The sequence below is a fragment of the Heteronotia binoei genome, chromosome 21, assembly GCF_032191835.1.
Source record: "Heteronotia binoei isolate CCM8104 ecotype False Entrance Well chromosome 21, APGP_CSIRO_Hbin_v1, whole genome shotgun sequence".
Classification (NCBI taxonomy): Eukaryota; Metazoa; Chordata; class Lepidosauria; order Squamata; family Gekkonidae; genus Heteronotia; species Heteronotia binoei.
In genome coordinates, this window is record NC_083243.1 from 54,009,451 (window position 1) to 54,025,191 (window position 15,741).

The 15,741-nt window shown below is 42.8% G+C and overlaps 1 protein-coding gene across 1 annotated transcript; it reads right to left on the reverse strand.

The window, feature by feature from the left end:
* Positions 1 to 1,989: 1,989 nt before the first annotated feature.
* On the reverse strand, positions 1,990 to 12,309 carry VRTN (vertebrae development associated). Its single transcript, XM_060262237.1, has 2 exons — positions 12,026 to 12,309; positions 1,990 to 6,140 (listed from the first exon to the last, which is right to left on the reverse strand). Exon 2 carries the CDS (start codon positions 6,137 to 6,139, stop codon positions 4,106 to 4,108), a length of 2,034 nt encoding a protein of 677 aa, XP_060118220.1. The 5' UTR covers position 6,140; positions 12,026 to 12,309; the 3' UTR covers positions 1,990 to 4,105.
* Positions 12,310 to 15,741: the final 3,432 nt, after the last annotated feature.

Sequence of the window (15,741 nt, forward strand, 5' to 3'; positions counted from 1 at the left end):
CCAGTTTGCTCCCCCATAGGAATTCACCTGCAAGAAGTCGCTGGGAGGTAATTACTCCAATTACTCCCTTGACGCATGCAGCCTCAGTGACTAGAGCAAGCGGCAGCCCTTCCTAATAGCTCAGGTCACCCTTCCTCCGGGCACTGTAATATACTCCTTCCTGCTGAATCCTAGACCTCTGCCCATCTGCCGAGTATTACAGAGCTTTCCAGCCCACCTTCATTGTTTCATAGCCCCAAGCAGGGATTAATGCACCAACTTGTAGCCATTTTCCCAAGGTTTTCTCATTGTGCTCCTGAGCTGCTTTTTGCATTGAGGATAAGTCAAGCAAGGTTGTGCGAACCTCAACTACACTGACTTAGTTAACTGAACTCCAAAGAGAACCCTCTTACCTTGTATCTGAAATGACAGGAGAAAATGTTGAGGGGAAGATGGGATCTAATTTCCAGTGCTAGACGGCTAAGGAAAGTCACAGGGGAAACAAACCGACTAAGTACAAACAGCTCATCCCTGATCTCTTAACTTTGAATTTTTGCTGAGAACCACAAGAAACTCCATCCTAAGTAGAGTTTCATTCTACTAGCGCACTGAAGTCAATGTGTTTAGGAAAGTGCAACTCAATTTAGGGTTGCACTGTTAGCCTCTTCTATTTTAAAAGGAAAACAACCAATTCCAATCACAGATGATGGACCAGATTTTGAACATTTGGAGCCAGCAGGACCCAAACTCAAGTGATAGAAACTGCTCTAAGGCTGTGAGGTTTGTATATCACTGTGGGTTTAGTATGTGTGCGTCTACATGCAACTTAAATATGTTTGTACAGATATTGCCCTCTGTCCTTACACTGCAGAGCAGTGGAGCATGGAAATACAACACCGGAGAAACAGGCAAATACACTTGCCAGTCTTTCTTCCCCTTTCTGGACTGCTGTGCTTGCTGATTTGGGGCCATAATTCCTGCATAAGGCCAGGAGAGGAGCCCAGTAATCACACTAAAAAGGGCAACACATCTGGAAACAAGTCAAGTGCAGTTAGGCTAGAGGTGAAAAGAATGCTTTGAGACAGAGTCTTGTCACAGCCTGACAGGCAGCTTATATAATCCCAATGAGAACATCACAGATGACATCAGGAAGGGCCAAAATGTGACACACTCCAAACAGCTATGGTGCAAATAACTGCCCTCAAAGTGCTCTTGTTCATTTTACCTTTTCCTCCAACAGATCTTTAAGCAATTCAAAACAGCCAGTTAAATTTTTAATACAAAAGATTCCTGTCTAGGGTTTAATGCACTCATTGCAGTCTATGAGATGGACAGATCTGCACATGCCTTCCTGGCCCAGACCATGAGAGACAATCATTAGCAGCAAGGGACCATGACCTAGATACCAAGCACCATAAGGATAACCATGAGACTAGGCTCAAATTACTCCTCCTTCTCAGGCATGATCCAGCATTGTGCAAACGAAGGTCTCAGGAAGAGGTATAATGGCTACAGCCTAGCCTATGGAGAAACTGGTCATTCAAATCTTGTCCCTACCATCATGAAATCAGTGTAGTGAAGTGCTTAGAGTTTTAGAATAGGACCTGGGAGACTCAGGTGTGAATCCTCCTCTGCCATGGAAGCTTGCTAACTGACCTTCGGCCAATCACACACTCTGAGCCTAACCTACCTCAAAGGGTTGTTATGAGGATAAAATGGAGGAGAATGATGTAAGATGCTTTGGGTCCCCCCCCCCACCACCACATTCATGACTCCAGTCTACAAATGTGGAATAATGGTACAGAATTTAGAATCCTGGGAGCCTCAGTTTTTGTTTAAAAATAGCATGCTATTGGGCTTCAAAGCTCTGCTTGGAAATGCTTTGGTAATGCCTACTGAAATAGCAGAAAAGTAAAAGCAAATTCCAGAGGTCAGGGGATGGGGACTCACTGCTCCTAGCTCTGTGCTACCACTTGACTGGCAAAAGTGTAATGACTAAGCAGACAAATATTTTAATTGCATTATTTTATTAATCACAAAAATAAGCTGTGGTCCTTTGCACATTTACATATGAAGATAAGTTCTACAGTATTCAATAGGCTTATTTCTGAGCATACTATGGAGGATCCAGATGCATAGTTTTTCTAAATGTAGTTTTTATGATTTTTAGGGCAAAGGAAACAGAGAAGGAATTGAATTTGCAATCAGAAGTCCACTTTTCATACTACTATTCACAAAAAAACATACAGTTTCTTCTGCTCATTTGCGTTTCTGTGGGATAGACAGAGATACCTAAAAGACTAACCAAGGAACAAGCACAGCCATTCCCAAAGGCCTTTTACAGCTTCCCCTCTTGCAGTCTGTGAAGGCAGCAAGTTCTCTGTGCTTCTGGCTATGACAGCTTTATCATGCAACTGAGAGCATGGAGAATATGCCAGGGGAAGGCAAATATTCTTTCTACTGTAACAACCCTGCGCTTACTATGGGGAGTCATCCAGGAGGGTTGCGGAGGTCACAGTACAGAAGCAAGACAAGCAAAAACAGCAAGGAACCAGAACAAGCTGATACACTCTGTGGTTCTGGACTGTAGAGATGAGAAGGGCCAGAACAGCTTCCTCAGTCCCAATCATTACAGAAACCCAATGTCCACAGATTCAGGACACACCTGGGCAAATAAGCTGGAGAGGGAGGGCAGAAAACTGCACTTTACAATCAGGGACAAGCGGCTCTCATTCCTATATTACAAGAGCACCACCTGCTGGGCCTGAACAGGTGCTGCATGTTAAAACCTATCTACTGATCAGGTTTACACCACAGTATTGTAACTGGAGGAAATTTAACCCAATTCTGCATCTTTTCCAAACTGCAATCACCCCATTTTGCAGTTATTAGTATTCATGAGGACATATAAAAGTGGAACCATATAAGTCTCCCAGCTATCCTAGCTGTATCAGTGTTTGTCCAACCTGTTCTAGCACTCTACCTAGGGGAGCACAGTTAAAGGTTTTTATAGCCACCTTTCTGCAAATTTAAGTCAAGAAGATGCACCTTGCGTCCCTTCTGGGAAAGAGTAAAATTGTCTGTGCTGCTGCATCTGTAAGATGTTCCAAAATGCACCCACAGCTAATCCCACATGACTGGTGACTTTATGGGTCATTCAGGCTGCTGTCAGTGGATACAGAACCCAGATGGGTTGAGTAATTTAAGAAAGAGGATTGTTTTCTGGGTTATGGGATGGGACTGAGCAAGGAGCACTGAACAAAAGCTTACATATTAGATACGTAATAGTGAGAATGGCAACTTTATTATATGAACTCTGTTCTCCTTTCATATAGCCTGGATGTACCACAACATGGGCCTGTGCCATCCCCTCACACTGGTCTTAGTTGCCACCACTTCTGTCAGTCTCAAAGACAAAAGTTCCCTAACCTGAACTAGCCTATATCCTGTCAGCATTCCCTCCCAGAAGACCTTTCCACAGCTTTTCTGAAGTGGAAACACAATTGCAAAGAAGATTCTTCCCTTGCATGCCAAAAAGACTCACTGCAGCTTTCAGGAAGAGCCCACATTTCCAAACTAGGCCACTGTAAATTTAATATTCAGCTTCATTTGACTGGTATGCTTTCCTTGCTTGCACAACACCATCGTATACAAGATGTTGCAACTGCATGCCGAGGGCTTATGTCCATGAACTAACTTAAAGAGAAGCCATTAACTATCTTGCAAACAATGTGGTACACAACAGCACCTAAACTCTCTTCACAGGACTGAAGGTTATGGCTCAATGTCAAATTAAGAAAGGAAAAGCATTTAAATCAGCAAAAAAAATTACAGAAGCACTTCAAAAAAAAAGACCCCAGGACCCCTATTGTTTACTACTATCCTTAATTTTCTGACCTATTCACTAAGAAAAAAACAAACAAAACAAAACTTTCTCCTTAAGAACAAGCATCTTGCTTGCCTAGCACAAAAAAAAATTATACCTGTTTCACACACTGTCCACAGCTCCAAGACCAGCAGAGCTGGTTCTGAAGTATAAAAACGGGAGGGGGGCTCAAAACAAATACAGCTTGTAGAGGAGATAACCCAAGCTCTGGTAGGGAATGGGATGGAACCTGAGTTGGTGTTAGGCATCCACCAGGGTCAGCCCATCATGCAAGGCACGTTTCCACATGTAATAAGTGGAGCGTGCTGTTAAGGGGAAGCGAGATCGGAACTCTTTATACGTTGGGAAGGTCTTCGATTCAAACCGTTGCTGAAGAAATAGCTTGGCCTGGGCTTTGAACTGAGCTGTAGCGATCACATCCATCACAAACATGCGGCTGTTGACACTTTCCGACACCGGATAGCTCGAGATCCTGGCGTTGTTGGGTTTAGGCACTGGCTGGCCCACATGCACCGGAGCCATCTCCCTTTGCTGCAGTGGAAGGAATCCAAGCTCTGTCTTCTTACCAGACTCTGAGATGGCTTTTTGCAAGTGTATGAAACCCTTGTTTGAAGAAGGCAGAGGTTTTTTTTTCTGAATGCCTCTCCTCCTCCAGAACCAATAGGTGGTGGAAGAGACACCTGGATAGCGCAGGCGGAACTTGCAGAAGGGCATGTGCCACTGGCGGACACGCTTCTTGGCCAAGTCGCGGAGCTGCTTCTGCCAGCTGTACAGAGATGGCTTGATGTGCAGAAGAATTTGGGCTCCTGGCTTATGTCCATTCAGCATCTTCCTGTTAGGCAGGTTTTCTGGCTTGAGGAGCAGGTATGGATTGTTGTTCACAAGGGGCTTCTGGTTGACAGGAAGAGACTGGGGAAGTTTGAAGTTTGGGTTCCCCTTGATGGCCTTTCTTCTCCAATTGTAGTATGTGGACCTGGAGATGCCAGGAAAGCTGCGCTTAAAGCTCCTGTAAGGCACAAGAGTGTTCATGGAAATGCATTTCTCCAGGTAAGACTTGGCTCCCTGCATTGAGATCCCATTTTGGCTGGAATTCAAGAGAGGGCTTTTGGAATCCAGACCTCCCTCCAATGGTGCTGCCCCAGATATACCCATTTGAGACTTTGCAGGTTTGGACATGTGAGGTTCCTTTGAGGATGCAACTTCAGCAGGGGAAGGAGCCTCACCATTGGTCGTGCTTTGCAGCTCGTGCTTCCAGGCATAATAAGTGGAGCGAGATATTTCTGGGAACATTTGTCGGAAGCTCTGGAGAGGGATGATGTTCCCCTCTTGGAAGCAGGACTGCAGGAAGTGTTTGGCTGCAAACCTAGTAGCTGCTTTCTGCCTATGCTCTCGAGACTGGCGCTTCCAGCGATAGAAGGTGCTTTTAGTGATGCTGTATTTCTCACGTAGGTTAGAGTAAGTCACCTGGGGATCGTTGTTCAGCAGCTCCAGGGTCTCCACTGGCTGCACCTGAGGCTCTGGAGGAGGGCTTGTGGGTTCCAGCTCTTCCAGGCCTACAACAGCCACAAAGTATTGAGCTTTGAAAACCTGGGATGAGACCTGCTGCCCCGACCACATGATGTGGAGCATGGAGACCTGCGAACCGCACTTCCTGGGTCGAATCAATCGGTTGAAGTATGGCCGGATCTTCAGGTTGCTCATTGGGTAGATGGAATAAATATTGCACTGCAGCACTGACGCCAGGGCATACACATGCCACATGTTGGCAAAGGTGCCAGGGAAGCAGGTGGCTTTGACATCAGCATCAAAAATGGCCTCTAGGATGGCCAGAGGTAAGCTTGTCATCTCAGGGGACTCTTCTGTGCAAAGCGAGTAGCGGGCAGCCTGCAGCATCACCTTGGAGTCAATCATGCCATTCAGGTAGTACTGCTTGTGGAGCAACATCTCCACTGCTGTGCGCACCTGCAGCTCCAGGCTGAGGCTGGTGTTCCCCCACAGGAGTACACTGGCAGCCTCAAACAAGTGGTTTCCTTCACCTTTGCAAACCAAAGGCAGCATGTTGCTGGGAGCATCTTCCGGATAGAGGCTTTTGGCTACCGGATCGACTTCCAGCTCTTCCTGGAACTGCCTCCCACAGTAGCTTGGCAAGGAGAATGAGGACAGCGTCCTCTCAGCCTCCAGGGCTGCACTGGTGAGCCCATCTAGCCCAAAGCATTCCGTAGCCTCCTGCAGCTCCTGAAGCACAGACTGCACCAGCTGGTGGCGCTGGATCATCCTGGACACAGAAGAGAGAGACCATGAGATTTCACACATACACACAGGCCGTGTCTACGCAGCCCAGCCCACTACCGGAACAGCACAGTCAGGCTGTTCTCTTTCAGCCTGTTGACTGTCTTCACAAAACAATGTTCACAATAATATTCCACGAGCCACTCAGTGGGCAGGGACTGTTTCAGGACACCAGGCTGAGGAATGAATTTGCAAAAAGAGATGTTTAGATTGCATATTCAACAGCCCAACTGTATGCATGCATTGATCCTGAATTCAGCTGGACTTACTCTCAAATAAATATACGCCTTAGTCTGATCAACCCCTAGTGCTTCTTAATTGGGCACTGGATTGCAACCTTAGACTGTTTCATAAAAGAAGGAAAGTTTAATTTAAGTATTTCAATGAGCACATCATCTTGTCATCTTGTTATGCATAGCAGTTTGCACCTAATACTCAACCATAATATCCAGCTGTATCCATCTGATAAAAACAGACTATTGAATCATTTTACTATGACAGCATGAGTTCCAAATTGACAGCTTTAGTATTTGGGAACTTGATTTGTGAGACGTGCTAAAATATAGAAAGCTGCACTGTAGCTAAATGCAGATGGATGAATAGGGAAAATATGCATTATAAGGCTAGTTTTTCTTATTTTTCAGGCTCTAGATTTATGCTGAGTTTGCCTCATAAGGACCCAATACAAGCCTAGAAAACATACCGAGAAGTGAGCTTGACCATACCTCAACCAGACTATCAACTTGATGTAAACAATTCAAATGGTAAACCTTTCCATACTTTTTCACTATGCAAACTTGGAAAGGATGGAAGGGGAAAAGGTGAATCATATAATCCTAATACAGTAGAGTGATGGTTAGTATTATATGATTGCAAGTGTGCAACAGGTAGTAGATGCTTTACAAGACCACCTTAACTATCGGGTTCAAAGCAGACTCCGCACACCAGCTGCAGCATGGCTGTTCTTTGTAAACAAGTGAATCAAAGGGTCATAAAAGACATGAGACTTCTTCTGGTTGGATGATAGAACTGTTTTATTGGCATCTAACAAGAGTTTTAACAGGAGACATAGTACAAGATCAGAGCACTGAAGACACCACAAAGCAAGCAGAGACATACCAACAAAACCCAAGCAAGAACTGCAGGGGGTTATATTTCTGGGTGAAATGGGTATTTTGCTAACAAGATGCTTAGTATCGTTCACAATGTCAAAGTAACAGTAACTGCTCTCACCATGCTTATTTTCTGTCTGTCCCACGGAGAATTTCCTAGATAGGCCTTGCTTGATTCCAACAATATTCTGCAGTAACTTTTATGGAAGGCCTGAACACCCTTGCTGTGGTGTTCCCTCAAGACTGTCATAGTCCTTACCATCAGTAAGATGACATTTTAGGAATATAAGGCTGAAACCATCTTTTTAAAAAGTCCTGTGAAAGCTACAAGGAGAAAGCACTACCACACTTCTATGCACATACAGTAATAGGGCCATATCCATGCCCACACAATAGGGCAGAATCCTACCACAGATATTTGGGAAATTACTAGAGCATCACTATGATATCATGATGTTCCTTCTGGGTACCTTCCTCTGCTGCCACCCCCCCAGATCCAGCCTTGTTAGGGTTGTCAAGTCCAATTCAAGAAATATCTGGGGACTTTGGGGGTGGAGCCAGGAGACACTGAGGCAGAGCCAGGAGCAAGGGTGTGACAAACATAATTGAACTTCAAGGAAGTTCTGGCCATCACATTTAAAGGGATCGCACACTTTTAAATGCCTTCCTTCCATAGGAAATAATTAAGGATAGGGGCACCTTCTTTTAGGGCTCACAGAATTGGATCCCCTGGTCCAATCCTTTTGAAACTTGGGGGGTATTTTGGGGAGAGGCACTGGATGCTATACTGCAAATTTGGTGCCTCTACCTCAAAAACAGCCCCCAGATACCCGCAGATCTATTCTCCATTATTTCCTATGAGAATAAGTCTCCATAGGGAAAAATAGAGTTCTCCCCCCTTCCCCCCTCCCCGCTTTCTCTCTCTCACTCACACTTAACTGTCTCTGGTGCCTCCACAACGAGGTCTGGAAAGTGCAGAGGCTACACTGCTCTCTTTTACACACACACTCACTTGCTCTGAAACAAAAGCAAAACAAATGGAGGGGCTGCACTCTGACAAGGTGTGCTCTAGCTGAACCTTCCCCATGAAGTACTTTCTGCTTCCTGCTCCAATTTAAAGGCACACACACACACATTTAAAAACCAGACCTGTTTGCAGGTCCTGCCAGAGATCTAGAGGTACATGGTGGTTGTGGGGAAGCCTGTAAAACCAGGGGATCCCCCGCTGGGACCTGGGGATTGGGAAGCCTAGGTCCTGCCCTTCAGTCATCATCATTGCAAGTGCCTGACCTCAGGATGGCTTGGTTAGCTGTCAGCAGAGGAAGGGCCTTCTCTGCTACAGCCTCTACCTCTGTGAAACGTACTCTCAGTTGACACCCATGCCCCACTAGACTTGTTCAGTTTTCTCAGGGCATGCAAACCTTTGGAGGGTAATCACAAGTTTGGGCTGTTTCATTAGTACTATGGAGATTCCCACATATTTTAAACTTGTTATGTATTTACTGAGCTTTCTCTATCCCTCCCTCCTCTGCATGTGGGTTCAAGATGGATTACAATATTTGTTTTATGTTGTTTTTACCTAATTGGTTTTAAAGTTGTGAGTCTCCACAAGACTCTTCAGGTGAACATTGACTAAAAAAAATCTAATAAGCCTTTAATTTCTGGCCATAGCCTTATTGCCAGTACCACCCTATCCTGCTTATTTAAAATACCTTCTTTCCTGCAATGCTGCTTATTTTCTTTTAAAACTGATATCTTTTCCAATCCATATTCTCTTAGAATTCTTCTACAGTCTTTTCCCCATTTAGCAAACGTTCTGATTTTATTCATATGCAATGCATGATTTGCAAGCCTTTTGTGCAGCCATTATGAAACTAGGCTTCAGTTCTTAATTCCTAAATTCCTGGAGGGAAAAAACTGCTGAACAATTTAGAAAACCAAAACTTACCCCTTTTAGGAGACAACCTCAGTACAAACTGATAAATCTTTTCTCTCAACAACTATTTACAATCTGTCAAATTCCCCCCCCCCCCCCAAAAAAATATGCTGCTATATTTTATCCTCTGCTTCTAGCTGTCTCTAACAGGGTACTCTTAAGGCTGACTGGGAAGAAGTACAAGAAGTCTGCTGTTTTCTTCTGCTGAAAATAGTGGAAATAGAACAAGACCCTGGGACACATAAAATCTTTTCTTTGTTTACATTTACCAGGAGCAGAGCTTGGAGGGGATTATGGTCCATATTCAGAGACCAGCCACAGCAGAGGTTCTCAAATGTCCTCTGGATGGTAACTATTATAATAATCCTTTAGCAAAAGTTGTTTTCCAAGCCAAAAAAAAAATTGTCATGTGGAGATAAACCCTAAGATTCAGGCCAAAGCACAAGGAAGCCTAGAACCTATTCATAATTCAGGCCACAATGTTACCATGTTATTTTGTGGATATCATCAATTCAAAAATCATAGCAGCCCTAACACTAGGCGAGACCATCAATTCCTATGTTGTTCCATTTAATCTTAGACATTTCTCTTCAGCAGGAATGGAAATTATATTTGTTTCTCCACAGGCACACTCGTAGGCAGTTCACAGCTTTTTAAGAGTTTACTCTTGACTACATCCAAAATAGACCTTTGTTGTGAACCTTAAGAGCCCCATGGCGCAGAGTATTAAAGCTGCAGTACTGCAGCCCTAAGCTCTGCTCACGACCTGACTTCAATCCCCGGTGAAAGCTGGGTTTTCAAGTAGCCGGTTCAAGGTTGACTCAGCCTTCCATCCTTCTGAGGTTGGTAAAATGAGTACCCAGCTTGCTGGGGGGGGGGAAGTGTAGATGACTGGGGAAGGCAATGGCAAACCACCCCGTAAAAACTCTGCCATGAAAACATTGTGAAAGCAACGTCACCCCAGAGTCGGAAACGACTGGTGCTTGCACAGGAGACCTTTCCTTTCCTGTGAACCTTGCTTTAACTGTCAATTAATATTTCTCCCAATTAATATTTCCAATACAAGAAACTGGACGAAACAGTGTTCCACTTTTATTCTGTTATATTTCAAGTCCCCACAGCTGAGGTGCATTGCTGGTTGATCAGTCAGGCTGCTAATCTACTACAGCAAAGAGACAAAAGCTTTCTAGAATGTTTAAGACTGATTTACTCATCAGATGTATGAAAAAAACCCCAAGAGAGTATATCATTAATACAGTAACTTGGTTTGATGCTTGCTGTAGCTCCACTCACCCACAGAGATACAAACCAGCACCTTCTCAGTTCATACAACTGATGAAGCAGACTTGGTATAGAGTAGGCAAGAAGGGAAACCATATTTAGTCTGTAGCAGCAAAATTGAACAGGAGTCCTGGAGCATCTTAAACATCCAACAAAATTTATGCAAGAATAAATTTTGTTAGTCTTTAAGGTGCTTCTATACTGCAGTTTAATTTCACAACAAGCTAGTTATTTTTAGAGGACTCTATTTTTATAAGGACTACTTGATAATCTTTTCACATACACAGCCCTTCTCTGGGTTTTCTCAGAATCCCACTTGTTCAATTGGACATGTGTGCATAAGATTTCAACTGATTAACTGGACACAAAAGTTCATGCCACAGGAAATCAGTATCTTCAAGAGTCCTTGAAATGGAAGGGGGGGGCAGGACTCATTATTTTCTCAGTCATTTAAACAGCAACACTAAAAGTGTTATATTTTACAGGAAAGGGGAATTAAAATTAAACGCACAAACGAAATATTAAAGTGGAGTTGACACCTTGGATTACAAAGTTTTTCTAGCCTCTCCCTGAAACCAAGTGGATACTGTACAGCAACCGACAACTGAAATCCAGAAGCAAAACAAACAAAAACTTGGCCTGGATCCACCCAGTTCATTATCAACATCAAAAAGGTCAGAATTCAGCCAATCTCTTGGAAGTAGACTTTTCGTCCTATTCCAATGCGAGACCAGCCCCAGAACGCGGTCTTGAACCGCAGTACGGTTTATAGAAACGGAGTTGAGTTCCCTCTAGCGGCAACTCTCTTAAATCCTACAGCAACAAGGAAAACGTGAAACAGTCCTCAAACGATGGCGTGTGAGCAGCTGAGGTAAACTTGGGAATGAGCTTGAGGAGAGTTTGTACTCTCGTCGTAATTTTAAAAAATATATAGGATTCTTTGATAGTTTCTGTGTAGAGGACAGGTGGAACCAGTCTGATTAACGTTTTAAATAAGAACTTTTTCTAGACTTACACATGGCCCAGTCAAAATCCTTCAGGAGAAGACAAAATCCAAACCCTCCCCGACTCGCCTCCTGAGCGTGTGTGGGAGGCTTCATCCTCCAGACCAGCCAAAAACGCCACGATATTGCTTTAGGGAGGGGAAAAAAACCTCTTGAAACAAAGACTGCCCATGGAGGTAGAACTTCCAATGGATACTTGCACCAGAGAACCAAAGGAAAAGGCGGATTTCAGGTAGAGGTTTGGAGTAAGGACTGCATGTAGGTGCTTTCCTGTAGCCGCTGCGTGTGCATGCACAATTTCCAGTGCAGTCCTATGAAGTTACTCTAACCTACCCCCGTTGTGTTTACACTAGAGTAAGCCTGCACAGGGCTGTGTTGTAAGTTACTCCACCTGGTTCCTGCTCCAGCGTTTCTTGGGTTTGAGTTTGCAATGGCCTGCATGTGCATTCTTGGGAAGTCAAGCTCAGCTTTTAGAGTCCTAAAATTTGATAATCTTAAACAACCGAACAGAAAACGTAGGAGGCTCCCTCAAACTCACCTTATTTGTTGGGCAAGGCGCTGATGCTCACCCTAGCCAGGCCTGGGGCTCTCTGCAAGGAAATTTGCTAGACATTTAAATCCTTGAGGCCGGAAGCGCAAGCGAGCGCCCTTTCTCAGTTGTGTCCCACATTCAGACTGGAACCGGTTTCAGATCTGGAGTACACCAATTAGAAGGACTTGACTTGTGTGTGTGGAAGGGACTAGGCTCCTCCCCCACCCCTCACCAGGAAATAGTCCATCCCCAAGTGAGCTTGTATTCAGGATGAAAGAAGTGCAGATGCAGGGGTCACTTCCAAAGCTACAGTGACTATTGTCCCGCGGCAGGACTTCTTAAAGTGACAAGCACCTTTACTACTAAGTATCACACTTTCCAGAGGTTGAGCAGGAAGCACGCACACATGCAATTCAGTAAGAAGGGAGTTGGGGAAGAAAGACAAACCGGCTGAAAAAGCCTTTGCAAGGAAAGAAATGGTGCCTGTAAGTGAAAACCTGGAAGGGGAAAATTAACTTGGACACTATAATGGTGGTTGGGTCTTTCTTCTATTGCTGTTGTTTCTAGTTACTTAGAAAGTACACAGTAACTTAGAAAGAGGAAGCAAAAGACTGGAATCTCCTTATGTACCTAAGCCAATACATGGACACATCCAGACATATTGTTTATTTTCCTTTGCTCTCCATGTTGCTGCTTGGAGCTCATGTTAACAAACTGGTTTTGGTTTTACTATAAAGTGGAGGCTAGAATATTGAAACTTACTGACCAGGACAGAAAAGTTGGTGAGTGAGAACTTGAGTTTTGTGTTGACCATGAAGTGTGCAAAGATTCAAGTTGTCTTTGTGATACACCAATTTTCTTTCTAAAATACAAAGCTAAACAAATGTCAACATAGACCTTTTTTGCTCTATTTAACAGCAATTTGCCTAATGAAAGTATTTCTAGACCCTCTCAGCTGAAGTTAATGCAAGTGCAAAAATCCAGCACACTTCCATAGTATACTTACAGCAATAAAGAGCAACAATAAATGTTAAAATACTAATTTAAAAATCACAATGGGATTTGAAAGCCAGCACAAATGCCAGCAATCAGTCATAAAATATAATCTATAAACACTGATTATTACCAAAAGATGGGAGAAAAATAATGTCCAGTCTGCCATAGATGTCTGGGCCAGCCACTCACTCATTCAACATTCTCAACCTAGACTGCCTCACAGGGCTGTTGTTGTTATAAGGATAAAACAGGGGAGGGGAGAACAGTATTATATGCCATTTGGGATCTCCTTGGGAGGAAACACATATATAAATAATTAAATAAATGACACCTACAATTGAAGAGAATGAATGCTAGGCAACTTGCTGTAGGAAGAGAGTTCTGTCAGCAAGGCATGAGGAGAAAGTAGACTTCTCCTGGATGAAACACTAACTTTGCATATTTTGTCTTCCTCTTGCTGGACCTTTGTTCAAAAGATGTGGCCCAAAGGGAGGTGCCACTGAACAATCTTACCAAGCAGCTTATGGACACAAGCCATAGGAGTGCCCTAGCTTCATGTGATTAATGATAGTGTGGTACAATGCATAAAACATTGGACTTGGATCTGGGTTCAGATCCTTAATCAGCTATGATCTCTTACTTAGTAAGTAAACTTGATCCATGTCTGCCTAAATTCTGGATCAGTAAAACATTGACAACCAACTTTGTTGTAAGTGTGGAAGTCTAAAATGACTGAAATTTAGTTGAGTTGAACTTATTTGGAATCAAAAGCACCGTATCTTAAAATCCACCAAAACTGAGCATTTTAAGTAAAAACTGAAAGAATTTGGATGGGCCCGTCAATCAAGACTGTTAAGAAAGCCTATCTCTGTGTGAATATTATTAATACTAAAAATATTCCTTGGGCCAGTGCCAATAGAGGACTTCAAACTAAGACCCCAGAGTGCTAGGCAGTTCCTAACTGAGACTACAAGCAAAAATGTTGATGAGTCAACAACAATAGTAATTAACATAGGCATTACAAAAGACACAAAAGAAAAACTCAGATGTCCTGGCTGCAATCCAGTGAACACTTTCTGGAGAGTAAACCCCCACTGAGCACAGAGAAACTTTCTTGAGTAGGTGTGCATAAGACTACACGTTCTGTTATGCAAATTATGAGATAGGTAGAGATCTCAAGTAGTTACAATTGTTACTGGTGCTGATCATTTTGTCATGGAGTTTACTGTGAAATTCCATTAGAATTTGTATGATGAGGAAGTATAAACCTGTTTTTTTGTATGTTTTCTTTATACTTGTGGTATTCTTCAAGCAAATCTCAGTTATCATCTTCCACCTGGGGTTGATTTCCTGTTCTTGTTTCATATGCAGTGCTCTGATTCGCATAAACCCAACTACTTCAATTAGGAAAAAATATACTATGGTAGCACATTTTCCTGTGTTCATTTGGCCTAATTTCCTATAATTTCCTTAACAGGACCTTGAAGTTCACTTCTTGACCACAGGAAATTTTACTAAGAGTAGCTCATGCATTATTGCTTTCTGTCAGTGATCCTACAGACTTACAAAGAAATCTGTGAAGCAATAAGGACTAGATGCTTGCTTTGGTATGTGTGTTTTTTAACTCAGATTTCTTTAATGCTGTGCTTTGAAATCAGATTCCCTTTTTTTTTAATTGATTGTTCAAATGATGATATACTGGCCAGCTTTAATACTCCTTTGTAAACTGGAAATAATAGAAATTATCTTATAAAAAAGCAAAAAAAAAAAGTGCCACTTTGAAACTGCAAACAAACCAGATTATTGTGGCACAATCCCTCATCAGAAATATGAGGTAAAGCCTGAGGTAATATCAGTTAATAAATTAAAAATTCTAGATAAATAATTACATACCCACATGTATAGATGCTGACTCCAGAGAACAACTGTAAGAAGAGAAAACTGGGAACTGGTCAGCTCGACAAATATTGGGTACATTCAGAGTACAATCTTAGACAGAGACACATTCTTAAATCCACTGAAATCAATAGAATTGGAAGAGTGTCATTCTGTTTAGGATTGTCCTGAGATACACAGAAATAGGTGGAGGATCTCTTCCTTTTATCTAGAAGGGTGTGGTGAAGCAAAGGACTTGGCTGGAGACCTCAACATTCCATTACGAAACATTTTGAGATTGTAAACAGAGATAGACCGTTTCTGGTTGTCCATCTGTGGAATGCGATATCTGACAGAGAGGGGGATGGTCTCATTATAAATTAGCAAATTGTTGCTTCCTTCCACAGTAGCCCACTAAGTTCATATCAGAGCTTTAAGACTCATATACAGGACGGTTTCAAAACAACATTGATTGGGTCTGTATTATATGGAAAGTTTGTTTTACATGAACAGAGTTTGCAGTAATTCTAGTTCAGGTAATTACTATTGGTAGTACCAACAGTAATTTGTTAACCTCTGATTAGTATTCTGAACAGAGGTAAAAGCTGCCATTGCCATTAATCTGACTTTAAGAAAACTACACCCCTATGCACAGTTACACATGAGTAAGGCCCACTGAACAGCCTAGGACTTTCTTCTAAGTAAATATGCTCAGGCTCAAAAGGTAAACAGTGCTTTCACCTTAAGTAGCATAACTTTTACACTAACTGGATAATTAAATCAAGGTCATTGATTTACTTCAGTGTGATTGTTCAGTGCAGCACAGAGGTCAAAAGCTTGTTTGGAGATGA